The sequence below is a fragment of the Gouania willdenowi genome, chromosome 9 (genome assembly GCF_900634775.1).
Source record: "Gouania willdenowi chromosome 9, fGouWil2.1, whole genome shotgun sequence".
Taxonomy (NCBI): domain Eukaryota; kingdom Metazoa; phylum Chordata; class Actinopteri; order Blenniiformes; family Gobiesocidae; genus Gouania; species Gouania willdenowi.
In genome coordinates this window covers 13,988,541-14,015,677 of record NC_041052.1, presented here as the reverse complement: position 1 = coordinate 14,015,677, position 27,137 = coordinate 13,988,541, and the positions used below count along the sequence as shown (strand labels likewise).

Genomic DNA, 27,137 nt, shown 5'->3' with positions numbered 1-27,137 from the left:
ATTTTTCGATTAGATTTTTGTTATTATTATTATTAGTAGTAGTAGTAGTAGATTTGTATTATTATTATTTAACTTTTTTTTTTTTTTTTTACTGGCGGGAATGGGCTCCCATACTACGTATGTCTTGAAAGAAAGAAAGAAAGAAAGAAAGAAAGAAAGAAAGAAAGAAAGAAAGAAAGGAAAAGGTTAAAAAAAAAAAAGGGGGGGGGGGGGGGGGGGGAAACGACAATTTTGACATCCCGCCTCTATCGCAGCCAATCAGTGTTGGTAGCTGGAATGACGTCAACCAGTTGCCAAAAACCAGGAAGTTGTAAGTTTGTGGGCGTTCAGAATCGCACTTACGGAGTTTTGTTTCCTTAAGTAAAACATTATATACACACCGGTGAGTCGAAGCGTTTAGCTTTGCAACATAATCTTAAAATCTAATGTTTAAAGTTGTGTTTTCTATTCTGTCCTCAGGAGGAGCCCGGGCAGGAATATTTTTTTTAAAAAAAGCCGTGACTGAAATCGAAAGATGTTAGCTTCAAGTCTGCCCACTAACTGCTGCACTGACCTCCATGATGAGCAAGCACTTAAAGTAAGTGAGGCGGTAAATAAGGCTGGACTTGCTTTTATTTCAGGACTATCTGGTGTTTGCTGAGGTCATATTTCAACTTCTTGCTTTGACATTAAAAATGAACCAGGGTCAAACGGGTCGTTAGAGGTTTATACGGAGCCGCTCCTCTCCGGTGCTTTACACACCTCAACAATCTATAGGAGTTACATTAAATATGTGAACACTAAGTTCAATTATTAGTAACTACATTGTTTTTGTTCTGGCTCGCCTGTTGATTAGCTCGTAATTATTAAAGCCACCTAAATGTAAACATGTTCAGGATTCACATAAATCTGGGGTTTCCTGCTTTATCCTGTCCTTGGTTTTGACATAAACACAAACCTTCAACTTTAATAGTAATGATGATAACATTTATTTCTACAGCACTTTTCACAGCGAAATCTCACTAAGTGCTTTACAGGAAGTAACTTGGTGCACATCTAATTTCTAAGCTTGATCTAGTATGAGCACACTTTGTTTAAGGTGTTGCTGATAAATTATGATGATAAACACTAGGGTGGTTGTTTCCATAACACCAGAAAGGAGGACATTTTTCAGGACCTGATAAAGCTTGGATGAAAAGTTAAACATGTTTGTAAATAATAAAAAGTACAGTTTTACTGTTGAATTTCATTCAGCTTAGATACAGTCAGTCTCTCGGGTACAATGTTTTTAAGTGATCTGTTTTTTTTTCTTCTGCCAACTTGTACTCATAAATCAAGTTTGGAGTGGTTTTTTTTTTGCAGCTAACCCTCCAAATCAGCACCCTAACACGTCAGCTCGTCTGCATTAAATGAGTGTCTTAATGTAGTCTGTGCTACTAAAACTATAGTAACATCTTTAAACTGACCAACCAAGCCATATGTGTCAAACTCAAGGCCCAGGGGCCAAATCCGGCCCTGTCTAGAACATCTAATTCGGCCCACAGAAGAAAGTAAAAATGACAATAAACGTGAATTATTGTGTAAATTACCAAATAATCCAGTTGTAGATGTCTCCAATTCACCAATTTAATGAAACTCTACAATATTTTTAGGGGCTTGCATTTTTCCTTTGTTTATATTGCATGAATGCAGTCATTTTCAATTGCAAGTTTTGGAAAGGACTCTAAAATTTTCCACAAATCTTGCGTTTTCTCACAAACAATTCCACAAAATTCCTTTAAATTACACACACAAAAAATGGTACCAAAGATTTAAAATGATATTAAAAACTAAGGCACAATGATCTTAAAATTGTTATTGCTTTCCCCACTTAAGATCAAACTGGTCTATATTTGGCCCTTGGACTAAAATGAGTTTGACATCCCTGAATGAAGCGCCATATAATCTATTTGATTAGTCCATGAATGACCAGCTTCTGATGTCTGTCTTGTGCAGTGGTTTGCCTTTCTGCTGTTTTGATACTTTTCTCACTGTCAGGTCTTATTTCCCCCAGTAAAGGGGCTGTATAATTGTATGGGCTGTTTTTACTGATTTGTTTTTTAGGCCCATTTATCTTAATATGATACTGTTAGATTAAATATTAAATAAGAATAATCTCAAAAGGAAGACAAATCTGCACCGATTGGCCGACGGCCCTTTTAAAAACCCATACTGGGCCACCCTCATCAACACTGAGTAAACATGGGACATGTAGCAATGTAAACCTGGTAACAGGAGAACAGACATTCTTATGTCTACAAAGTAAAATGACAACAACTCCGTGTGAAATCTTCTGCATATAATTTAGAAGTAAGAATTTACTTTTATCAGAAATTTTCAGCTTAAAGTGTTTCACAAACAACAAAATTACATACTACAAAAATGGCAAAAACTGTGTTATTAAAGCTCTTAAACAACTCAAGTACTGACAAAAGTGATTTGAAATAGAATTACATTTTCAGCTAAAATACTATATACTATACTATAATAACTTTGTTTTATATTTTAACACTGGAACATTGTGTAAAGAAAAGCAGCACATTTGGATCTTCAACATCTATTTGGAACATGTTTTGTTGAGCAAGACATTTAGCAAAAAGGTGCAGGTATACTTCAGTGACATATAAAAGGGTCTTTTTGATAATTGAATGTTTTCTTGGACATGAAAAAGTACAAGAAGAATATGTACAGAACATAGAAATGCTCTTGACAAGGCTTAAGATATTTTTAGCAGAATAAGAAGTGTGAACATGATCATGACAGTTTGTGCTGAACAGGTTTGATGTTATGTGAAGAATGTTTCTGCAAAGATGAGTCTTTAATTGGATGCCCTCACGCTGTGTTATGGAGAAGATCAACTCCTTTTGGTTAAGGTTACAAATTCTTTCAATTTATTTTATTCTGTCTTTGTCAAATTTACAAAGCAATAGTGTTGGCTTTTATGTGGGAAAACAGAAGGACTGAATAACCCATCACACTGGTCCTGTTTTTCTTTGTAGAAAACGTATTGCTAAACATCTTTGCAGAATATACAGTTTTTTTTATTGGAGACCATAGTTTTGACTATTAATATGAAATAAGATACAACAGCAAGTATGAGTGTTGGCTTGTGCTTCTTGTCACAAACCCCAGAGGCCGTAACACTGGGAAACTCTTGCTTCTGTTAAATCAAATGTGTTCAATTGATGCACAAGCCATTCACATGAATGAACTTAATTTAGGTCAGTGGTTCCCAAACCTTTCCCAGTCCTGTACCCCTTCAGACCTTTAACCTGTCCTGCCCATTACTGCATACAGTGTAGCCCTATGATAATTGTCTCTGAATTTTACTTAACCTGTTGAGGAATAATACATAATAAAATTAGGGGTGTCCCGATCCGATATTGATATCAGATATCGGTCCGATATCAGCCAGAAAACGAATATCAGATTTTATCGGACTGCTTCTAAAATCTCCGATTTATATTATATTTATTAAATTGTAGAATACTGTAGATATTTTGTTGAAGGTTAAAATTTATGTAACCAATTGGTTAATAATAAATGTCAGTTTTTCTCAGACCTACTGCTGACTATTGTTTTCTGTTTGAGTAACATCACTTGATCAAGCCTTTTCTAACATTCCACACTACAAAAATAAGTAATAAAAGTATGTATGATTCATGCTGATATCACATCGTATCGATATTGGTATCGACTAATACCAATACGCAAGGCTGCAATATCGGCATCGTATTGGAAGTGACAAAGTTGTATCAGGACACTCCTAAATAAAATACAACAATATTAAACTGTTGAAACATCTTATTCAGAATCATCACTCGATTTATTTATTTTTAAAATTAGACGACTGGCATTTTCAGTGAGAATCCTTTTTTTTGGGGGGGGGAATAAATCTATCGAACATTTATTGATTGAACATAGCAGTGATACAACATTTTCATCACCCTAAAACTGTGAAATTCAATTTGCTAGAACTTTAATGAGAGGGGTGTGGTTGAGATGATGCACATCACTCTGCAATGTTTGGCTGTCAAAGCTCAAAATGCATTATCACATAAGTATGTGGTGGCAAAGGACATCAAAGTCTTCAAAACACAATTTTGCTAGCGCAAAGCGATGTTCCTCTTATCATATTTGTGCTTCTGAAAAGATTGTTTTACTGTCACCAGTAGAGGGCAGGCAACACGTGAAGGCTCCTGACTGCTTCTTTATTTATCTTCTAGTTTCCAATGTTATCACGTTGTTTTGAATTTTTATTCAAGTACCCATTCCCCACTTTGGGAACCTAGGCTTAACTGATCAGCTTAAAGCAGAATAATGAAACTTTGTTAGTAGAGCTGGGCGATTTTGCCTAAAAACATCAGATATATTGTCAAAAGTGCAACTTTATTGCTGTGATTGTCCTCAAGAGTTAAAATGCATAGAACAATCCCAAAATAAAAAGTAAAGGAGGCTCTGTCATTCAGCAATTTCAAGCTTTAACCCAGGTTTAAGCAACTTCACTGTAGCTTAAATGAATATAACATTACAATAAAAAAAAAAAAATAGTAGACCCTTCCCTTAGCATCTCAGCGTAGTGCGAATAAAAAATTTAACGTGACTGTGGCACACATATAGCCTTCTCAAAGGGTAAACAAAGAGGGGTATGGCTCACATTGGAGCGCGAAAAAGTCAGAAAAAACTGTGCTGGGAAAAAAGAAAAATATTTAAAAACTCTTTTTTATTTACAAATTAGATTAATCGATTAAATCTATTTTTTCCTGACGGTGTTTGTACAACTTTATTCTAGGTGGATAAATTCATGCACCAATTCCAGCTGTCCGACCAAACCATAATGGATATATCCTTAAGATTTCGTCGAGAGATGGACAAAGGTCTGTGCAGAGACACCAACCCCACAGCGGTTGTAAAGATGCTGCCGACATACGTGCACTCCACTCCTGATGGAACAGGTAATTTATGCAGGAACAACAAAGCCTTTGTGCACTTTGGTGCCTTTGTTGAACACAAGGTTAGGTCTTGCCATGACGCTATTTCGTAATTGTATTGATGCTGTTCTTGATGAAAGCGTTGCCAATGAAAAACACTTCACCTCCTGAATAATAGTGCATTTATCTTGAAAGGAAAGGACTCATTTAGAAAGGTCACTGATCATAAGGCTGCTGAAAATCATTGTGATAATTCAAAGTGCAAAGCTAGGGCAAGACTGGAAACTCTTTGACATTATCACATTTGAGATCACCACAGAGAGAAAAGTGAAATGACATTTTTTTGGTTTCTTTTTTAAATTTATGTGCTGAAACAATCCTGCACTACACATTATATACACTTTTTAATCTAGAAATGAATGCTAACAGATAGTGATGCTCAATTAATCAAAATTCGTTTGCGATTTCAATTATTACACCTAACGATTACAAAAATAACATTGTGAAAAAACAATTAAAAAATTTATAATTTTTTTTATTTTTTGCGTAAGAAACCCACTATTTCGGACAACTACAAATAATAAAGCTTGGCACACACATGTTATTAATACTAACTTTGAGTGGTTTAATCCACACACATGCAAGCTCCTCCCCTTTATCTCAAAGCTAAAGCTAGCCTGAAGGCTAACATAAGGAAAGTTGTTGCTAGTGGTCTTGAAACATGGTAGGAGAAACTCAGCAAAAACACTTTGTAAACAAGCAAAGCAAGTCAAATTGTCTTATATAGGAACACTTTGGGTTTGATGATGAAGACCTAGAGCAAATACATATCACGTGCAAGAAGTGTTTTGTTTTGTGCAAGAGTGAACATACTTGATTTCAGTGTTTGACGGATTTTATTTGTGTTTAAAGAATAAATTTTATGCTTTTTTTTGTCCAAAAAATAAATAACTTTTTGGTTGACAAATAATCATTTGAATAATTGTGACTAAAATAATCGTGATTATAATTTTTTCTATAATCGAGCAGCCCTATTAACAGATGTATAATCACATTTTATTGCAGAGCAGTAAATGGATGAATTTGTTTAATTCCTATGTTTGTTTTTGTCTAAAGAACAAGGTGAATTCCTTGCCCTCGACCTGGGAGGCTCTAATTTTCGTGTCCTCCTGGTCAGGGTTATGGGCAATGGCGAACAAAAGGTGGAAATGGAAAATCAAATCTATGACATCCCTGAACACATTATGAGGGGCAGCGGTTCTAAGGTAAGAGACTGTCGCCATTACACACAGTTGTTTTCCTCTTGCTTGTGTAGTGCCTCCGGTTTTTCGAATACCTTTTGGGGATTTATATATTTTCGTTTTATTTCCATTTTATTGGCTTAACCTTATCTGATGTGATAACTGACATGCTTAATGTATGAAAATCAAATAAAAATTCAAAGAATTTAGTGACCATGGCAAAATGTGGGTCCCAGGGTGAGAACGGTTGAAAGCCACTGCTTTAAAGGCACTAATACAAACTCTTCAGCATATAACCTTCGAACAAGCACAGCACAAAACGATTCTTTCTCTCTTGCAGTTATTTGACCATGTCGCCGACTGTCTGGCAAATTTTCTTGAGAAGAAGGGTATGAAGAACAAAAAGCTTCCTTTGGGCTTCACCTTTTCTTTTCCCTGTCAGCAAACCAAGTTGGATGAGGTGAATCTTCATAGCAGCCTTTTATTTGTGCTAATGTGCTCGGTGTTTATTTACAACCATAAACTCTAAACTTTTCTGAGAAATATTTGGACTAATAATAGTATCTGTAATAATATCAGGCCTTTGTTACTGCTTAGTGTAGGTTTTAGTCGTAGTTTTAACTTTTTGTTTGCGTGTGTGCATCTCATTATTATTTCTCTTTAGTTTTTTTTTTCTTTCTTGTTTACAGAGTTTTTTGTTGTCCTGGACTAAAGGCTTCAAATCCAGTGGTGTCGAAGGAAAGGATGTGGTCAGCCTCCTCAGGAAATCTATCGAAAAACGAGGGGTAATTGTTGAGCATTCTCAAAATGTGGGAATATGTGCTAACTTTTTGTGAATAGTAATACAAATACCAGAAACTATATTCTATATAATATTATAACATTATATATCTTTATCGATGAGAAAGGCTTGCCAGATATAGAGACTCTTATGGCTCATTTACACAATGCCAGGGTTAGATCCAACCAACTTTTGGTGTTTATCAAAGAAGCCAACCCTCGTCCGTATGCTGAAAGGTGAAACATCCATAAAAGTTAACAAACGACTTGTTTGCAGACATGAAGGAGAGAGAAGGTGTAGATGCTTGTAAAACTCAAAGGAAAAACACGGTTTTTAACAGCATTTACCAACAACGATCTAAAAATGACATGAGTAAAAAAATAATTCATTTCAATAGTTTTTTTTAAAGCTACTGTATAGGGAGCCATTGGAGAAGAGTCAAAGGGCCACATTAGGCCCCAGAACCACAGGTTGCAGACCCCTGCCATGGGAGAACCACAGCTGAACAGTTGGCCTGGTATCATAGTCCATCAGTTCTGGTCCCTCCATGATGATTCTGATGAGCCTGTATGCTCTATCACGGAACACACAAAGAACACACCCACACTATCGTGGTAACAGAATTGTTCACTCTTCTCCCTGCTGTCGCCCGCCCTTTCCCCAGCCTCCCAGCCAATCAAGACATGTAAACAAAGACACACATTGGCAGAGAAAGCTGCACGTTACCATGATGCCTTCTCGGCCATGGGAAATCTCAGCATCAGTTAACCACTGAATATACAGGGACGTGACGGAGCGTTCAGCCGCTCCGTCCAAAATAATGTCATCCATACGCACTCGCACGGATGCGACCAGATAAAATTTGCTGGCACACACTGAAAATATACTCGCATATGCGACCATTTTGGCCAGAAAACGAATATCGGGTTTTATCTAACTGCATCTAAATTCTACGATATCATAACCGATATAATAATTTATTTTATTAAATTGTATAATACTGTAGATATTATGTCGAAGGGCAAAAGTTTTTCTCATACCAACTATTGCTTACTATTGTTCTCTGTTTGAGTAACATCACTTTATCAAGGCTTTTCTAACATTCCACACTACAAAATAAGTAATAAAAGTATGTGTGATTCGTGCTGTTATCGTATTGGATCCATATCGGTATCGGCCAATACTCAAGGCTGCAATATCGGTATCAGAATGGAAGTAAAAAAGTTGTATCTGGACATCCCTAGTAAGCACTTGGGTTGTATGTTATGCATAAAAGTGGTATACAAATAAAATTTTGATGGAACTTGAGTTTGGACATGACAGACCTTAAGATAAATTCTAAGTAAAAACTTACAGGACGATGGTTTCCAGCCTGCATTTAGTTTCAGTGACGAGGGTGGCAGAGAGGGCAGTTTAAAGGTATAATATGTAGAACACATGTAAAGCTGATGATATACATGGGCCCGCCAAAAACATTTGGCGGGGTATAGCAGAGAATATTGTCACCTGTACATTAAGTGGTCAGTACCAGATATGGTGGAGGTGTCGGTTTTACTCAGTAATATGCCAGGCAGAAATTGCTTGCAAATCTCACATATTGCACCTTTAATGTCTGCAATTTGTCTTTTTTTTGTTGCAGGACTTTGAAATCGACATTGTTGCAGTGATAAATGACACTGTGGGAACCATGATGACCTGTGGGTTTGATGATCGTTTCTGTGAAATTGGGTTAATCGTTGGTAAGTCGAAGGCAGTTGTATCTTTTTTTTTGGGCTTTTGTCACATTTGCTGTCCACCATAATGACTAATACTCAGTTAAGTGTGGAATGTTTTGGTTAAAACTTTTCATAAAAGTCTTTGTCAGCAAATCTTTATTATCTAAAAAAAAATAGACTAAGAGCAAACCAATTTCACTATAAAAAACAGAGGGAAGTTGGTGTGAAAGTGTGGGACATGATGTACAGTATAAGGTAGTATGAAGGCTTGAGTGGGAACATGAATAAGAGGTTTAATCAAATTTTGATGGTCAGGAAGGAGAAGTAAAATATTTGTTGCGTGTTTCAAAATCACACTTTGATAAGTTGAAAATAAAGGTTAATGTATCCAAACAGAAGTATCTTTGAATGTCTCCCAATGTTATTTAGGTAAAAGTTTAATTTGAAGGAGAGGGAACTCATAGCCCTGCTGGAACTGACAGTGTCCTTTGTCCATGTAACAGATGAAGACCAGTTTTAGACAGGTGGTGGATGAGCATCACAGTTGCCTAGGAGACCATTGTAAAGTCCATGTGGAGGGGAGTAAGAAAAGTGCAGGTGGCAAGTGCTTTTTTGACCAGAAGAAGCACTGTAAATGTATCCAGGGCTCTTAATGGTTTTTCTAGATTAAAGGCGTTCCATGTGCTTTAAGGTCTGTCAAATGGATGTTTCTGAGGGCATTCATGCAAAATGTAAAGCAAAGGAAATATGTTACGTCAATGGATTTCTTTATTTCATGCATCTTTTTATGGATAGTTAGAGCATGAATGAACTCTATCCAGGCAGAATTTTCCTGGTATTTTAGTGTTAGAATAATCTGAATCAAGTGATTGCTAGTAGAAGTTAATGTGTTTGCCTATTTTGTTTGTCATTTTATTTTTGAATATGTAATGCAAAGTTACAAGAAACCCCTTCTCCCTCAGTAAATAAAAGTTCCTAGTTTCTTAAGCTTCCCTCTAATGTGTTTACCCCCAGAAACAGAAAATGGATTGTATTCATTTGTAGCAAAATAAAGGTAATAATAAAAGATTTAAAAATATATATAAATAAACAAATGGCACCACATTAAATGGACCATGTGACAGTAAAACTTTCAAGTATGTACATTATAAAAAAAAACATGTACATCTGTCCTTTTTTAAAAAAATTATTTTGTACTTTGACACTGTTGAAGGTCCACGTCCAAACCTTTCCACAGCCTCACCACACAGACACAATACAGAAACTCTTTCTTGTCCTATGAAATGTTGTGGTTCTTAAGTTAAAAATATCCCTTGTTTGGTATTTCCTGCCAATTGATTGTTTTGTTTTTTTCCAGTATATATGTTGTTTCATAGTTAAGCAAATCATTAACTGTAATGTTTTTTTATTATAAGATAGTGGGTTTGTGTGGTCCTGAGGTCCAGCCTTGTGATTAATCCTGTGGTTGTGTACTGGTGGCCTGCAGGACAAATAACGCAGTGTATAATGAACTATTCTGGCATCATTTGTTTAGGAACGGGGACCAATGCCTGTTACATGGAGCACATGAGGAACATCGAGTTACTGGATGGTGACGAGGGGCGGATGTGTATAAACACAGAGTGGGGCGCCTTCGGAGACGATGGTGCTTTGGAAGACATACGCACTGAGATCGATCGGGAATTAGATGCAGGCTCTCTTAACTCTGGGAATCAGCTGTAAGTTTTTTTTATGATGTTATCAGATCTGGTTACCATTTGTATCCGAGTAAACTGATTGAGGGTAAGAAAGGGGTCTTTCCATTTTCATTTCAACAGATGGCTCACGCACATTGATCTAAAAAAATTGGAAATTACAGCTTGTACAATTGTACAGAGGCTATTCAAATCACTAACAATTAGTCAGATATATGCCTTGGTTCTTGGGTGACAGTCTCTTGGAATCAAAAAATAATAATTTTTTTTTTTTTTTTTTTTTTTTACAATTTTTATTGGTCCATAACTGCATATGGGAATGTATGAAAATAATCTGATCTCAGTTTTAATTTATTGCTTAAAGGTTACTCTTTTTTTAGGATATATAACATTTTTTCTTTATACAACTTCTTCAATTTTATTTTGGACCCTAACCTTGTGGCTATTTCACCACTTGCCAATATTGAAAATCCTTTACTGATAAAATTACAGGGAGCTGAGGCGTATGCAATGTTGTTTACTGAAGGTACAAACATGTTCAAGGCCGAAACTCCAACAAACTTTTTTCCAATTTTGAGGGGCTGGCATGGTCACCAGATAGGTGGAGCTCTAATACTATACCAAATTTCAGTATCCTATATGATGCTGTTCCTGAGATATTGGAAGCTGAAAATGGAAGAATAATAAGGTCCCGTGAAAATCGACACATTCCCCCCTCACTAAATTGGCCATATCTCAAAAAGTATTTATCCAATCAAACAAAACATTTTCAGTGTGCCTATTGAATAATGAAGGAACAATTGCTAGCATTGTCAGGATTTTTTAGACCAAATTACCCAAAGGTATTTTCTATTGATATTCCTGAGGATTGTTAAACCCAATCATGCTATCTGCTTAGCTTTTATTTTAACTTGCTTTTCTTTCTGCAGCTCATCATCATTTGAAGTTGTCGTCCTCTGGTCTTTTTTTCCCTCTCCTAGGTTTGAAAAAATGGTCAGTGGGATGTACCAGGGGGAACTTGTGCGTCTCATCTTGGTAAAAATGGCCCGAGAGCATCTGATGTTCAAGGGGAAGACGACGCCAGGACTACTCACCACTGGTCACTTCCTCACCAGTTACATCTATGACATTGACACAGAGAAGTTAGTGTGGTTCTCAATACCCCTTTCTCTCATTTTTGAATATAAGTACCCCCTTTGTCTGGTGTGATTTTGTTATTGTTTTGTTCTTTTTTATTTTTAGTATATTTTTCTCTCATTTTTGTTCTTGATTTTGTGGTTGTTTGGTATTATTTAAATTATTCTCTCTGTGTGTGAGTTTTTGGTGTTTGGATGTTTCTTACTGTATGTCATTTTGTATATTTCTCAGTTATTTTTGTGTATTTTGTAGTGATCTTGTGTATTTTTCTCTCTTTTAGTGTGTCTTTGTTGTTGTTTTGTGTGTTGCTGGTATTATTAGGTATTTTTCTCTCGTAGCGTTTGTTTTTGTGTATTTTTTGTTGTTTGTGTGTTCTTTTTACTATTCAGTTTATTTTTTTATTTTGTTTGTTTTTGTTGTCATTTTTTGAGTTGCTGTGAGTTACTCATTTTTAATTAAACATAAACATTATAAAACCCCATATACTTTTAATGGTTTCATTTGATAATTTTACCCTCTGTCTTTCTCAAGTACCCCTGTAGTGCCATCACGTACCCCCATTTGAGAAACACTGATATAGAGGAACAAACGCATAGTAACCAGTGGAAAGTGTCAAGGGTATCAACCATCATTACCTATTGTTTGAATAATGACTCAGAAATGCTATTATTTAGTGCTTGAGGGGGAAACAACTCTAGATGGAGCGTGCCTTTTAATTATAGTTGCAGTAAAATGTTGGACTAGGGCAAATAAGCATTGCCCAATGGTCCATTTGACATCCGTCTTGTTTGTTTGCAGAGAGGAGGAAGGTCTGGCTAGTACAGAAAAGGTTCTCCGTGGCCTGGATCTGGACCCGACAGCTGAGGACTGCAAGGCTACTCGGAGAGTCTGTCACATAATATCAAAACGAGCGGCCCACCTGTGTGCTGCCACCCTGGTTGCACTGCTACGACAGATCCGGGATAACAAAGCAGCTGAGAAGTTGCGCACAACAATTGGGGTGGATGGCTCGGTGTACAAGAACCACAATGCGTAAGTGAGCAGAAGCACCATCAATGGAACCGAATGAATTAAAGGTCTAATATGAATTGAAATTTTGTGTAAATTGGAATTTTAAACATCTGCCTATTATTTATCGCTATGATAGATAAACTTCATATATACAGTAGATATATATATATTTTTTCTCCTTTTTATTAAAAGAAATTGACAGATATTAGTGCAAAATGCAAAAGGCTTATTTTCAGTGGCAGTCCCCTAGACAGTAGAAAATACTTTAAAAAACATTATAAGATGTATACATAGATGAATACAGTGATAAAATACAATAAAAACTGTTTAAATGCCAACAGTTGGTTTAAGACTAGAATAAGGATTACATTTTCACTTGTATTGTGCCTTAACTACACAACCACACAACATTGCTGCATGTTTCTCTGGCATTCGTACAGTTCAAATAACCTTGATGCAGCAACATGAGCGTAACAAATTCAGCAAAAGCATGTTTTTGCCCCCTGAATCCTGCAGTATAACGGGTCATCTTTTTCTCTTGTGTGAGTCAGTGACGTGTGTACAAATGTACAAATCCACACCAGTCTAGCTGTATTTTTGTGAACATCATTAGGTTTTTCCTAAAGTTATTCTAAACTGTTTCTAAGATAAAATGAAAATATTGTCACTGACTATCCTACTCTGCACAGAAACCCAAAAGTAAATAATGACCAAGCTGATTAAATGTCGTATTATCAAGTTTGTGTTTGCAGGTTGAATGGAGGGGGAAGGGGCCCGAGGTGAAAATAGATAAATAATTTCAATCATTCTCAATGTTTCACCTTGTTTGCAGGTTCTCCAGAAGGCTCAACAAAATGGTTCGACGCCTCGTGCCAGACTGTGATGTTCGCTTCTTGCTATCACAGCACGGCAGTTCTAAGGGTGCAGCCATGGTCACTGCGGTCGCCTTCCGCTTTGCAGCGCAACAAGCCGAGCGTCAGCGCATCCTCGACACGTTACGATTGAGCCGCCAGCAGCTGCTGGAAGTGAAGCGGCGGATGAGCGAGCAGATGTTGAGAGGCCTGTCCAAGCAAACCCACGAGCAGTCCAGCCTAAAAATGCTTCCTACTTATGTCCGATCCACGCCAGACGGAACAGGTACATTCCAGAGAAAGAAAGCAAACAAACCTAATGAGGGCTTCCTGTATGAGCTGAGATTTACGCCACTCGAAACTGGATTTGAATAGTTGGTTTTGAATTTGAAAGTAACAACGTGAAATTAAATTTACTGTTTTGAAACTGAATTAGTTACTTGAAAGTGTATTTTTCCTGTTGAAAATACATTCGGCGACCATGGCTCAGTGGTAGAGTGGGTCATTCAATAACCAAATGGTTGGGGGATCGAATCCCGCTCTAACCAAGTCACAAGTCATTGTCGCTGTGTCTTTGGGCAAGGCACTTTACCCACATTGCCTAGTATGAATGTGGTGTGTGAGTGAGTGATGGTGTTGGTCAGTGGGGCCGATGGCGCACTATGACTTCTTTCAGTCTGCCCCAGGGCAGCTGTGGCTACAGTAGTAGCTTACCACCACTAATAATAATAATAATGCACATCAATGTAAAGCACTTTTAGTGTCTATAAAAAAGAGCTATATAAAAATCAATGCATTATTATTATTATTCCAAAAATATTAATATATTTCTCTGAAATTCAGATTCAGTGCGTGCAATTCAGTATAATTACACAGAGACACTCCCGGTCTGCGAGGTTGAGCAATCAATCACTGATTCATGGAACTCCTGTTTACGTCTACAAAAACTTTTTTATGGCCCGTTCAGAGTGTGACCATAGATATATGTAATATAGGCCTTTTATTATATGTATATTTATAGCCTGAAAAAACCTGAGATGACTAAATTTGCTAAATTCACAAACATGCTTTCACTGAAATGTCCCATCGCTCCAGATTTATCCATTTTTGTTTACAGACTGACCAATTGTTGCTATATTTAAAGCTGATCTCCTCCTGATGTGTCTATGCTCCAAATTATATTTTTATATTTGTATATATACAGTATATTTGTATGCCCAACTCATATGGGAGCTCTGATGCACATTTTTTGTTTTTTTTCGCAATATTTGTTTTTTTTTTTAATTTTCCTTTAATGTAACCCTTTTGTTTAGTTTTTTAGTCTTTGCTTTTGAAGAAGTTAGAAGTTGAGTTTATTATCCTCATTGAGAGTTTGTATTTTTTTGAAATATTCAATAAGTATATATATATATGTATGAATAATATCTCTATGGTCACACCCTCAATGGGCAGTAAAAGATTTTTTGTAGATGTAAACAGGAGTTCCATTAATCAGGGATTAATTGCTTTGAGAAGCAGAAATATATTGATTTTTTTTGGGAATGTACTAAGATGAATTTTCGTCAACATAAAAAATACAATTTCAAGTTACTAATTCAATTTCTAAACAGTGAATTCAATTCCAAGTTGTTACTTTCAAATTCAAAACAAGTCTCAGCCCATATTCCTGTTTCAAAATAAGGCTAAAATCTGTTTTTTTTTCTCCTGTTTTTAAAATTATCAAGAGCATGGGGACTTCCTGGCTTTGGACCTCGGGGGTTCCAGCTTTCGGGTGCTGTTGGTTCGAATAGAAAGCGGGGAAAGAAACAACGTGGATATGCACCACAAGATTTACAGTATCCCACAGGAGTTCATGCAAGGCACTGGGGATGAGGTGACGCATTTTACATTGGAACAAAAACTCATGTCAAACATGCCATGCGCTTATAAGCAACGCATCGTATGATTATCAATTAGCATCAATTAGCACTTTTTTTTTTTTTTTTTTTAAATAACTGGTAGAGGCAAAAATATAGGCGTTGCCAGGCAACAGTCAGTGCCTGAAGACGGCCATTTCTAACGAAGCTGGAGGGCGCTTCACCATGCCACTTGTAATCAGAGTTCATAAATACTTGGTGCATAAACAATACATTATTTTTTGACCTGGAAGAAAATGCTTTAAAACAAAGAAATAATTAGGGAGTATTCATAACTCTAGAGTTTTTCATGCTCACAAGGTTTCGCTCCTTCAGCGCGTTGACGATGACGGGTCTGTGCACAAATATGGTTGGTTTCGCTCAAGGAACTTTTTATACAACATTAAACTTTTCCCCTCTGACTGATGGACCTAATACACATCACAGTATCAGTATACTCTATTACAAGCCGACCACTGACGGAAATCACAGAATCCTTGCTTTTGTGTATGAAGGTGTTGATTGGCGCAAAACTACATTTGAAATGAAAATATTTTATCAATTTTCTTAACTATAGGGTTAAAGACATGTTCTGTGTTTGAATTTATTTTTTTTTTACAAGATTTATGGGTTGTTACAAATTACTGAGTTTAGAAAGAAAAAAACTGACTGGCATTCATGGTGGTTGTTTTTTGAATGGATATCTATCCGTAATTTTATTGGTGGCTCATTCAATCCCGACACTTATCAGTGTTTTCTTATAAATTTTTCTTAATCTGACAATCGACTTGTACATATCGATTACCTATAATGTGTTTTTTTTTTTCTTCTCAGCTCCAACAAATAGTTTTGTTACAAAAATACGTACCTTCAGGACATTATGACAAGAATGTGAAGTAGTGTTCTGATCTATATGACAAATATAATTTCAATAATGTACAAGATGTCTAAAAAGAGCTTTGTTTCTAACTGAAGAGTTAATTGTTCAAACGCATCTGCTGAAAATTGTACTTCTTTAGAAGCACTTGTAACCCTATCAAGTTGGAAAACAAACTTTATTTGTAATATATTACATGTGTGTTTTGTTCGTCCCAGCTGTTCAGCCATATAGTGACCTGCATCGCTGACTTTCTGGAATACATGGGAATGAGAGGAGCTTCTTTACCTCTCGGTTTTACCTTCTCCTTCCCTTGTCATCAAAGCAAACTGGATGAGGTAAGGTTCTCACTCAGGATTTGCAGCTCTTAAGTTGTTTTTGGGAGGTAATCGTAGTCTGAGCCTCAATACCTATAATTAGATACTTGATACTTCCATATGGGCTTTTCTTAGTGGTGTGTCCTTGTTTTTACATGTATTTGTTGATGAAATACATGGAAACACATTTGTGTATATTCCCTCAAGCTGCTTAACTATTAGCAACTGGTAGTTTCTTAATAGACAGCATCTGTTAGCACACTTATGTTTAAGGTTGGGCTGCCAGTCTTCTTTAATCCTGTTATTGCAGTTTCACAGTTATTTGTTGACCAGTCAGGGCAAGATCAGGGGCAAGTAGATGAGCTACATTTTTATTTAATTGTTTTTTTATTCTTTGTTATTTTTATTCTGGACAAGCATAATGGAAGCATGGATTGTAGCATGATAGATAGTCTTTTAAATGGAACACAAGAAAGGAGCTAGAAATGGAACTAAGCTTGTGACACATCACTCTGTAAAGCCAGTTACTTGTGATTGCATCATGACCCTCAACAAGGTTAAGATGCTATATGGACTCTGAGTATGAGTGTGTTGGTGGTCCTAGATCAGGGCCCTTGATGGCCATTAAAGACCAGTAAAGGTTTTTTACTGGGTTTGGACGTCCCTGTCGTGGATGATCCAAAATATTAATCATGTGGAACAATTAAAAGGCCTCCTGATTATTTTAACGCTAACCCTGTGTTGTGGTTGTGGTATTTTGGCTAAAATTATTTGCATAAGCTGAATATATATATTCCTAACTACCTTTTTAAAATACAGTGACCACTTTCTCTATAGAAATGGTATTTCCAGATATTAAGTTGGGGTTGACAGAAGTCTCTGTAATGGAACAATTTGTGCTCAGCTTCAACACAGTCTTGATGTGTGCCATTGAGTTGTCAATCCAATACTGACAATCACAAACATAATTACATGCTGCTGCTCTAATTTCTTCAAGGGCATTCTTCTCCAGTGGACAAAGGGTTTTAAAGCCAGCGGCTGTGAGGGGCAGGATGTTGTAACTCTACTGAAAGAAGCCACCCGCTGCAAAGGGGTTAGTACACTAACTGTCATTACATGCTCAACAAGCCATCAAGAAAATGTGTCATGTACATATTCACCTGTGATGGAGCACAGAAACGGGGCCGGTGTGTCATTTAGCTATCCTTTATGGCGAAAGTGTTTCCAGCAGACCAGTCATTTGTTTTGGTAAACATCTTTAATGTTCTTTTTAAAAAGGGATACTCAACCCAAATGAAAAGACGGCTCAACTGAAAGACTGTTGGATGTAAATTTTACTTGTCAGAATGAAAGGTGATTCAGAAGCTGCATACAATATGCAATACAAAGCACTTTCACATGGTGATTACTCAAGGATGTGCGCTGCTCACATAACTCCCACTGGTTTTGGATGCATAACCTTGAATTGGATCACAGTGTGTCTTAAGCAAATAGAAAAAGAGCGTATATTTCCCACAGCTTCTTCCCCAGACTCTCTCAGAAAGTTCTGACCCCAATTCTTCCTCTCACCAGTTCTTCAATCTGATCAAAGGTTTCAAGTTGTGAGAGTTAATTAAAGAATAAACAAGTCCAATAGACCCTTTTGAAGATAGATTAAGTTCCAAAATAGAGTCTAGGAGAGAGCTGATCAATGTAGATGGAAAAGAGGAGATAAATGTTGATACAAAATTACGGATCTAACTCTGATAATTTACAACTAAAAACGCTACATTTAAATGTGAAAAGTGGGACTAGGCTCATTAAACTACATTACTTCATACCTAATTATAAATATATTCAGCAGAAAAAAACTTTCAATGTATTTCTATTTTCTTCTCACTTGGTGTTTGTTTTTAAGTACATGTTATTAGTACCTATGCATGTCCTGTGTGGTTCTGTAATTAAAGGACAGGCTACAGTTCTGCTGTATATTAAAGGTAATTTAAAAAGACTTCTGTTGTGGCATGGTGTTGCAACTTGTTTGTACAAAATCAGGCAGAAGGTGCTGTGCTTCATATTAACATTGCAGGGGAGATATAATAGCAGTGGAGTGTAGTGACTAGTGTCAGTCAACCAAATTCCAAATGCTCCCTTTATTTATTTACGAGATATTAGGTTAAAAGGGCATCTTTGATTAGTTTCAAATGTATTGCAGACATGTAGCATATCAGCTTCCCAAGGCTTAAAACATGTCAATCATTTCTACCTTAAGTAGCTTAACTCGTAGCACAGTGGTGGTGTTCATGGTTCATTACAGAAGAAACATGTCTATACTAAATAAAAGAGGCAATCTGTTGATAGTTGGGTTATAAATGCATTTGTTGTCCTATGTTGCAGGAATTTGACCTCAGCTTTGTGGCAGTCGTGAACGATACAGTGGGAACAATGATGACGTGCGGCTATGAAGACTGCCAATGTGAAGTAGGGTTAATCGTAGGTAGGTCTTCTTGCCTCTATAATTAAGCTAAACACAGCTGGTCCTTAGGCACTATTTTAAACAGATTAAACTTTACCCTTTAATTTGACCAATGTACTTGTGCTGCCTTTATTTTTGAAACAGGCACAGGGACTAATATCTGCTATATGGAAGAAATGCAGAACGTTGAATTAGTGGAGGGCGACGACGGTCGCATGTGTGTCAACATGGAGTGGGGAGCATTTGGTGAAAATGGTGAACTTGATGATTTTTGCACCAAGTTTGATCAGGAAGTTGATGAATTTTCTAACTATCCTGGGAAACAGAGGTAAGTCATATTAATCATAAGCATAACTCTATAGGATTAAAATACTGGCCCAAGTATACGTTAATCAACAATTTGATGTAATTTTTTTGTAAATATATATTTTGTATATATATTTCCTTTCTTTTAAAAGACCATTATTATATATCCATCTGCTGATATAGTCAATACGTCACCCTCACAGACGTTAGTCACGATTTTGGTTCGTTTAAATAACAAGTTACCATGTGGCGCTGTTTTTTGTTTGTTTATTTATTGGTTTGTATGCCCAGTGCTGTGAGTACGATTGCTGTTACACTGGATTCCCCATCAGAGTTTTTATTTTCTTCTTTATTTCAGTTACCTAAACTATCATTACTTATATACTAATATATATGGTTTGGTGAAAATGCGTACAGATTGTATACCAATGTGCAAGGGGAGGAAAACAAAGCAATACAGAAAAAAAGGATGAGATGGAGGAGTTCACACTTTAAGTGACACTAATTGCAGGCAATATTTTTTTTTACATAATTGAAATTTGTTTGTGTGCATTAAAAAATAAAGTGTTACTAAAAACACACTTATGAAGCAGGAAATCAAAGCCAAATGGTATTGGGTCTTTTCCAGCATGATTGGTTATCAGTAAAGCATTATTGTATGTCCAACACCTAATTTAGCTTCCATGTATATATAATCGATAAGATCTGTAATTTCATTTTATTGCCCCATTTGTATAATATATTATTTTTTTTATTACTGTATATAATTTTATGACACAGTTAATGAAAAGCATTAATTGCTTTTCATTAATCATGTGTCAAGAAAAAGAAATGTTGTCTGAAGTTTTAGCTGCAATTAATTTAAACAGCCTTTGAAGGTGACTTTTTTACCATCTGTAATTATACTAATAGTCAGTTTATCACATTCACATTTTGTGTTTTTCATTTAGTAGATGAAACTGCCATTTTTCTACTTACCGGTAATTCCTTAAACACACCATCAATTATGACTTATTTCATGGGTATTTAATAATCTTGAGGTACTGGACAAGTTGTTCACAACATCAAATAACCTTACTAGGCAGCAAATTATATTTTCACTTCAACTTTAGACATAAATTTTCTTCAGATTATAAACCAAAATGTGAGGAATTTGAACCATCAATACATGCTAATAACTAATTTCCAAAAAATAAGACAACTTTCCTCATTCTTTTATAATCTTTTTTGAATAAGGCCCATGGGGACATGAGAACCTATAAATATTGAATTTTCATCACATTTATAGGATTTAACACATTTATATCAGCCGATTTATAAATACGAACCGGTTTATAAATATGAGCATTGCTATACACAGGATGTATATTGTAGATGAACACAAATTCTCATGATACCAAAAATATGAATAAAGACTACGGAGAAAAACACTACTAGATTGAAAAAAAGAACTTTAATTAGTGACCCTGTCAACATGAAGAATGTAAAGCCACTGATAAATAAGAAAAGGCAAACCTGTGCAACCTGTTACGGAATACAATGTAAAATAAATAATGTTGCTCAAATCTCAGACAGTAAACATGGATAAATCAATAAAGGCAAAATGTAACCATAAACAATGAACTAGATAGAAAGCACAGCACAGAGACACAGAATCTCCACGCAGCAAAAAAGTGAATACATCAGTTGTCGGCACAAATTAAGAGGCATTAAGAATGCAACATTAAAGTATTTCCATAATTTATTCAATGAAACAATATGTACAATACAAGAACATTTTACACAAGGACAAAACATTTTCTGAATCACATACTTTTTTTTATTTTTTAAATAAAGGTTTCAGTTTGTTTTCAATTGCATTAAACAGGTTATAGGTCACATTAAAGGTGGAAAAAGTTGTGAAATTATTTCTCTTGGTGGCATTTTTTTACTACAAAAAAACCTGGCATTTGAACTGGAGCGTGTAGACTTTTTATATCCACTGTAACCGCAATCGGTCAGAACATTTGCAGGCTAACAGTTAACCAAACCACCACATACAGAACTGGAGACAATTGGTTCTTTCATTGAGTGAAAAACACCTCCATAACACACTACCACAGACATACTTTTAATGATTTGTGACCCAGTGTGAAGAAATGACAGTTTCCAGACCAACATTTGTCTATCCAGTATTTGTAAACAATTGGTATATGAGATTGCTTTTATGTTTTTCCTCAAAGATATGAGAAGATGATCAGTGGCATGTACCTGGGGGAGATAGTGAGAAACGTGCTAATTGAGTTCACGGCCAAGGGCTTGCTGTTTAGAGGCAAAGATCCCGAACGACTCAGGACGCGAGGAATCTTTGAGACAAAGTTCTTGTCACAAATTGAGAGGTGAGTGCTACAAATGTGTTTTTACCATTAATGTGCTTACATTACTTAGAGTTAAATGTGTAGATTTGAGAGGTAATAAAGGTTGTTGGGGGAATGAGGTTTGAGAACCACTGCTTTAAAGAGATATTTACAGTGCAGTCCAAAGAAATAATCTGTCATACTAATAATAATAATATAAAGAATGTATATATATATGAATATAGACATACTTGTAGTGCATTATTATATATTAGTCAGTGGGGGACCAGCAAGAGATTGACAGGCAAATTGGTGCAGCGCGGTCTGCAGTGATGCAGAGTCTGCATCAATCCGTCGTGGTGAAAAGGGAGCTGAGCCAAAAGGCGAAGCTCTCGATTTACCGGTCGATCTTCGTTCCTACCCTCACCTATGGTCATAAGCTTTGGGTCATGACTGAAAGAACACGATCGTGGGTACAAGTGGCCAAAATGAGTTTCCTCCATAGGGTGGCTGGGCTTTCCCTTAGAGATAAGGTGAGAAGCTCAGAGTAGAGTCGCTGCTCCTCCACATTGAGAATGAGATGAGGTGGATTGGGCACCTAATTAGGATGCCCCCCTAGTGAGATGTTCAGGGCTTGTCCCTTCGGAAGGACACCTCGAAGAAGACCCAGGACAGGCTGGAGAGATTGTCTCTTGGCTAGCCTCTCAGAATGCCTCGGGATCCCCCGGATGAGCTGTTAGAAGTGGCCACGGAAAGGGAAGTCTGGGCCTCCCTGCTAAGGATGCTGCCCCCGCGACCCGGTAACTGATAAGCGGAAGAAAATGGATTGATGGGATCAGGGCTGTGTTAATGGGGCTGGTGGCAGATGGGAAGAAACGGTTTTTGTGTTGTGAGGTTCTGGTCACTCTGAGATTACAGAGTGTAACCTTTAAATCATGCCCCCATATTAAGGAAGCCTCGAGTCACTATGGCAACCAGCAATGAAAGAGAATCTATGGACGTCATTAAGCTACATAAAGAAACTCTAATGAGCTCATTGATTAACATAGTAGCTAGAACTGCATTCATCTTGTTGATTAAAATATTTCTAATAAAGACCAATGGTTTAAGCAGCTACGCTATCTTTATTCCCCTTAATGGGAGAACTGGGTGAATAAATGTCCCTGTTTCTAGTGTGGAAAGAGGGAAATAACACTCAGTAACTCCTCATACTCGGTTTGTGTTGTGAAACAGAAAACCAAGAACATCCTGTCATTTCAGAGTCGGTATACTCAGTATTCACTAAAACCTCTTTCTTAAAAGCAACTCTGGTTTGCATCACGGATATAAATAATAAGGCCAGATGGATAGGTTGGAGGAGTTCAATGTCCATCCATCTTCTTCCGCTTATCTGAAGCCTATTCATGGGGGCAGCAGTCTCAGCAGAGATGCCCAGACCTTCTACTTCCTCCACCTCTTCTGTGGAGACCCCAAGGTGTTAGCTGGCCAGTGACTTGTAGGACAAGCCCATAACACCTCCTGTGGGGGGTGACCTGGGGGCATCTGGAACAAGTGCTTGAGCCTCAGCTTGATTCTTTGAAACATGGAGGAGCAGTGGCTTTACTCTACTTTACTGAGCTCCTTCCGTATGATAGAGCTTCTCACCCACTCATCTGTAAAGGAGGACCCTGCCACACTAAGGAGGACACCTATGTCTGCTGCTTGTATCTGAAATCATGTTCTTTTGCTCTGCTGTCTGAGGAGCGTGTACAATGTCATGCATGATTATCACCACCCGACGCATCACCTATTCCACCTGCTGCCCTCAGGTAGAAGGTACAGGTCTACAGACTTGCCCTCATCCTGTATCTTCAGAAAATAAAGGCTCAAACATACTTGGGAGTATATCCACGAAGTGGAGTCCGCCAGGCCAATTAACTGCAAAGCACAGATTTTCCTACTGTGCGGAGTTGTCCGCAGACTTGGTGTCACTCATAAAACTGCTCGGCCTTTTATAGACCTATATTGGAGGAGAGACCGACAGACAAGCTACGAAAATACAAACACCTTTAAAACAGGTCCCAACAGTATAAGGACTACTGAAAAGCGGTAAGAATTGTGGGAAAGGTAGGATTTTATTGGAAACTACTATGCGGCGGTGCGCCTGAGTATGTAAGCTCTGAGGAGTGCGGACAGTCCGCACAGAGTCCGCCCAAGTGTGTTTGAGCCTTTAGGCTGCTGAACAGTTGTCCCCCTCCTCTCTGCTCCCTCCAGAAACCTTTACCATCCACCACTGTTTCAATAGTTGTTAACCGGACTTCACATTGTTGCATTAATTAAAACATTATGATAGTCTGTGTGTTTATGTGCCCTTTACATGCTGCACAACTGCTGTTACTGTTGCATACATTGAATGAATGAATACATTTTATTTGGTTGTCCATTCGATGCACAGTACATTGACAAATTCCACATTCACCAAATAAATCTCAAGCAAAAATGGATTGGGCTGAAGTAACTTGCTTATATGAGCCCATCCAGACATTACTGACATTTGCACTGAATAAGTTATTTGTATGGTGTGCTAATTCTACAAAGTGGGTGTTTAGAGGGAGTTAATTATTGCATTTTTTGTGCTTTATTACATCTACTGCTTAGCAGTGTAAGTATGCTCTGAACGGAATAGGTGGGGTAGGAACATTAATTAAATGGTAAATTGAAAGCTTGGCTTTTCAGCTTATCTCCTTCTTTACTACAATGGACCAGAACATTGACTCCATTATTGCTGCCACTGCATCAATGTGCCTATCTCGTGTTTCATCCTTTCCTCCCTCAGTCCCCAAGATTGCTTCAATCTTAAACTTAAGGCAGAAACTTTAATCTGACCTGAAGGGTGCAAACCACCTTTTTCTGGTCAAGAAACATGGTTTCAGATTTGGCGGTGCTGATTCTAATCCTAGCCATTTCACACTTGACTGCCACCCACCTCACTGCACACTGAAGGTCCAGGCCTGAAGAAACCAACAGAACAACATCATGATATCCTGTGGTCCCAAAACCATACACCCACCCATCCTTGGCTGTGTCTCGAAATTTTAGAATGACCTAAAAAAAACCAATCCAAATGACGCGTCGCGGCTACGCGGACAGCTAGGGCTGTTATTGATCCACTCCAAACTTTATTTTGAGCAATTTTGACTTCATCATTTTTGATTTTTTTGTGCAGCATTGTTTCTACAATGGATCAATTCAAAGAGAAAACCCAGGAAACCAAAAAGTGCCAGCATTTTATTGTTTCCTTTCATGGCTTGCAGCACACATGAAGCAGTTAACAGTTCAGAGCAGTTGTTAATCATTTTACATCACATACCAGTGTCATCTCAGCTCAATATAGAGTTTGATTGTACATCCACCATGTTAATGACAAAACTTGTAATGATTATTTTTTTTTCAATGCCTTAACAATATTAATGAATGTACAGTACTAATGCTGTTTGAGTTCATGTGTAATGATTAAATCTCAAATCTGATTCAGCCTGAAAAGTATTTTCATTACAGTGTGTCACAGTTTTCAATAGGTTGGTGAAGGATATTTGAGATGTAGCTTGTTTCTTACATGTTGTTTGAGTTGTAGCCCCTTGCATTGAACATCCAACCTGTAGTAGCATCAGAGTTCTTTAATGTGGACAGTTCAGGGCCATGTATGCTGTACTGGTGTGCCGTCACATTCCCTCCAATCTAATTTCATCCATCCATCCTTACTAACATAATTTGGCAACTTTTGCGGCCATTAGGTCTCATAGAAACACTGAAGAAAAATGTCAATTGCTTAAATTTGCTTATTTTACATTTGTGCTTTTCTATGTATTCCTTAATCTTACGTTTTTCTCTTTAACTCCACAGTGATCGTCTGGCCATGCGTCAGATACGCTCAATTCTGCAGCACTTGGGCCTCACAGGCTCCACTTGTGACGACAGCGTGCTGGTGAAGGAGGTGTGCGCTGTGGTCTCTCGTCGAGCTGCCCAGCTATGTGGTGCAGGGTTAGCTGCTGTCGTGGAAAAGATACGGCAGAGCCGAAACCTAAATCAGCTTTCTGTCACCGTGGGAGTGGATGGCACGCTTTATAAGAGACATCCTCAGTAAGATGCAAAAGTGCTCATGAATATCAATAGAACTGATTGAAATGTGCAAAACCCCTATCTTTTTAGAAGAAAAATATTCTAAAAAGGTAGGGTTTTGCACATTTTAAAAGTGTTCAGAGCCTGCATATCTCATAAAAAGTTGTTAGACGAAATATTGCAAACTATATAAATCTATGGTTTCGTGCTGGTTAATTAAATTTACTTCATGGATTGGTAAACCTGAGTCACTCACAAAAGTGACGTGTTTCTCTTGGGTTACTTGAGTCAGTAGTGGATTAACAAAAAAAGTCCAGTTTTCTGTTTATTTCCAGGTTTTTTTTGATTCACATACTGCTTTAGATTTCTGAGCCTGGAGATCACATGACATGTCAATCAAGGCAGAGAGCTTCCTAGAGGCGTGGCCTCTCCAGCTCAGTGCAGCGTCAAATTCGTCATCAAAGTGGGAACGCGTTATCAAATTGGAGCGAGGTGTTTGGGCTCACCCTGCAGTAAGAAAGGAGCAAATCACCTTCTAACTAACGATTGAGGGAATCAATGAAAAAAAAACTTTGGCCATGTGTATGAAGCCCAAATAGCACTTTTATCATGTTTAAAGCACAGAAAAGTTGATTTAGTGTAACATGGGCCCTTTTAATACAATTTTGTCCAAGCTTTATTCTTACTTCTTTAGTAAAGTTTTCTAGACTTAAAAATATTGTTCATCTGAAACACTTAAGATTACTCAAAATATTTTGTTTCTCTTCTTTTTTAAGTTTCTCCAGCATCATGCAAGAGACATTGCAGGATCTAGCACCTCAGTGTCAGGTGACTTTCCACAAGTCAGAAGATGGAAGTGGCAAAGGAGCAGCTCTGATCACGGCTGTGGCCTGCAGGATGGACAGATGTGGGCAGTAGTGAGCTCCCAACGTGGTAGTATGCAGCCTGAAACAGGGATAGATTCCTGTAGATGATGAAATGTTTCTGAGCTAAGTTACTTCTGAAGTAATCAAAATGTGCTGGTTAAGAAGTAACTTGTGACTGTTACAAACCATCAGCCTTTTTACCCCTGACACTTCTGTCTTATCTTAGTTATTTTTGGTAACACTTTACTTGAAGTTTTATACATAAAGCTGACATTGCACTGTCATTATTATGGCGTGACACCTGTCATTAGCATGAATAAGGTGTCATGAAGGCTGCCACTAAGTGTCGTTTGTTACTCTAACCTTTAGCTACCCTAACCCTACTAGATTCTTCCACCTAATCCTAAAAATGCCAACATATCTCCAAAGATGTCATAATTTAGCAAAAGGTGTCATAATTTAGCATACAACACTTAATAACAGCCTTCATGACACCTTATTTATGCTAATGACAGAATAACATCAGCTATATTTTTAAAACTTAATAAATTGTGACCTTTTTTTTTTAATCTAGGTTTTCTCTTGTTACATTATTCACAATTATTCAA

General features: G+C 37.2%; 1 protein-coding gene across 2 annotated transcripts; it reads left to right on the top strand.

Annotated features, from left to right (window-relative positions):
- The first annotated feature begins 286 nt into the window (after window positions 1-286).
- On the top strand, window positions 287-27,059 carry hk2 (hexokinase 2). 2 transcript variants are annotated; one of them, XM_028456771.1, is made up of 19 exons: window positions 287-382; window positions 460-577; window positions 4,811-4,973; window positions 6,066-6,214; window positions 6,531-6,650; window positions 6,880-6,975; window positions 8,611-8,710; window positions 10,221-10,404; window positions 11,361-11,522; window positions 12,316-12,549; window positions 13,361-13,665; window positions 15,104-15,252; window positions 16,370-16,489; window positions 17,466-17,561; window positions 18,845-18,944; window positions 19,068-19,251; window positions 21,452-21,607; window positions 25,448-25,684; window positions 26,440-27,059. In XM_028456771.1, the coding sequence occupies exons 2-19, from the start codon at window positions 515-517 to the stop codon at window positions 26,579-26,581; spliced, it is 2,760 nt and encodes a 919-aa protein (XP_028312572.1). In that variant the 5' UTR covers window positions 287-382; window positions 460-514; the 3' UTR covers window positions 26,582-27,059. The 2 variants fall into 2 exon arrangements, with proteins under 2 accessions (XP_028312572.1, XP_028312573.1); XM_028456772.1 differs by lacking the exon at window positions 6,531-6,650.
- The last annotated feature ends 78 nt before the right edge of the window (window positions 27,060-27,137 follow it).

Excerpts from the sequence above, each read along its gene's own strand:
- hk2 (XM_028456771.1), top strand. The coding sequence starts at position 515 with ATGTTAGCTTCAAGTCTGCCCACTAACTGCTGCACTGACCTCCATGAT. Across the intron at positions 4,974-6,065 it reads CTCCACTCCTGATGGAACAG|AACAAGGTGAATTCCTTGCC; the intron begins GTAATTTATGCA and ends TTTTGTCTAAAG. Across the intron at positions 25,685-26,439 it reads CTTTATAAGAGACATCCTCA|TTTCTCCAGCATCATGCAAG; the intron begins GTAAGATGCAAA and ends TTCTTTTTTAAG.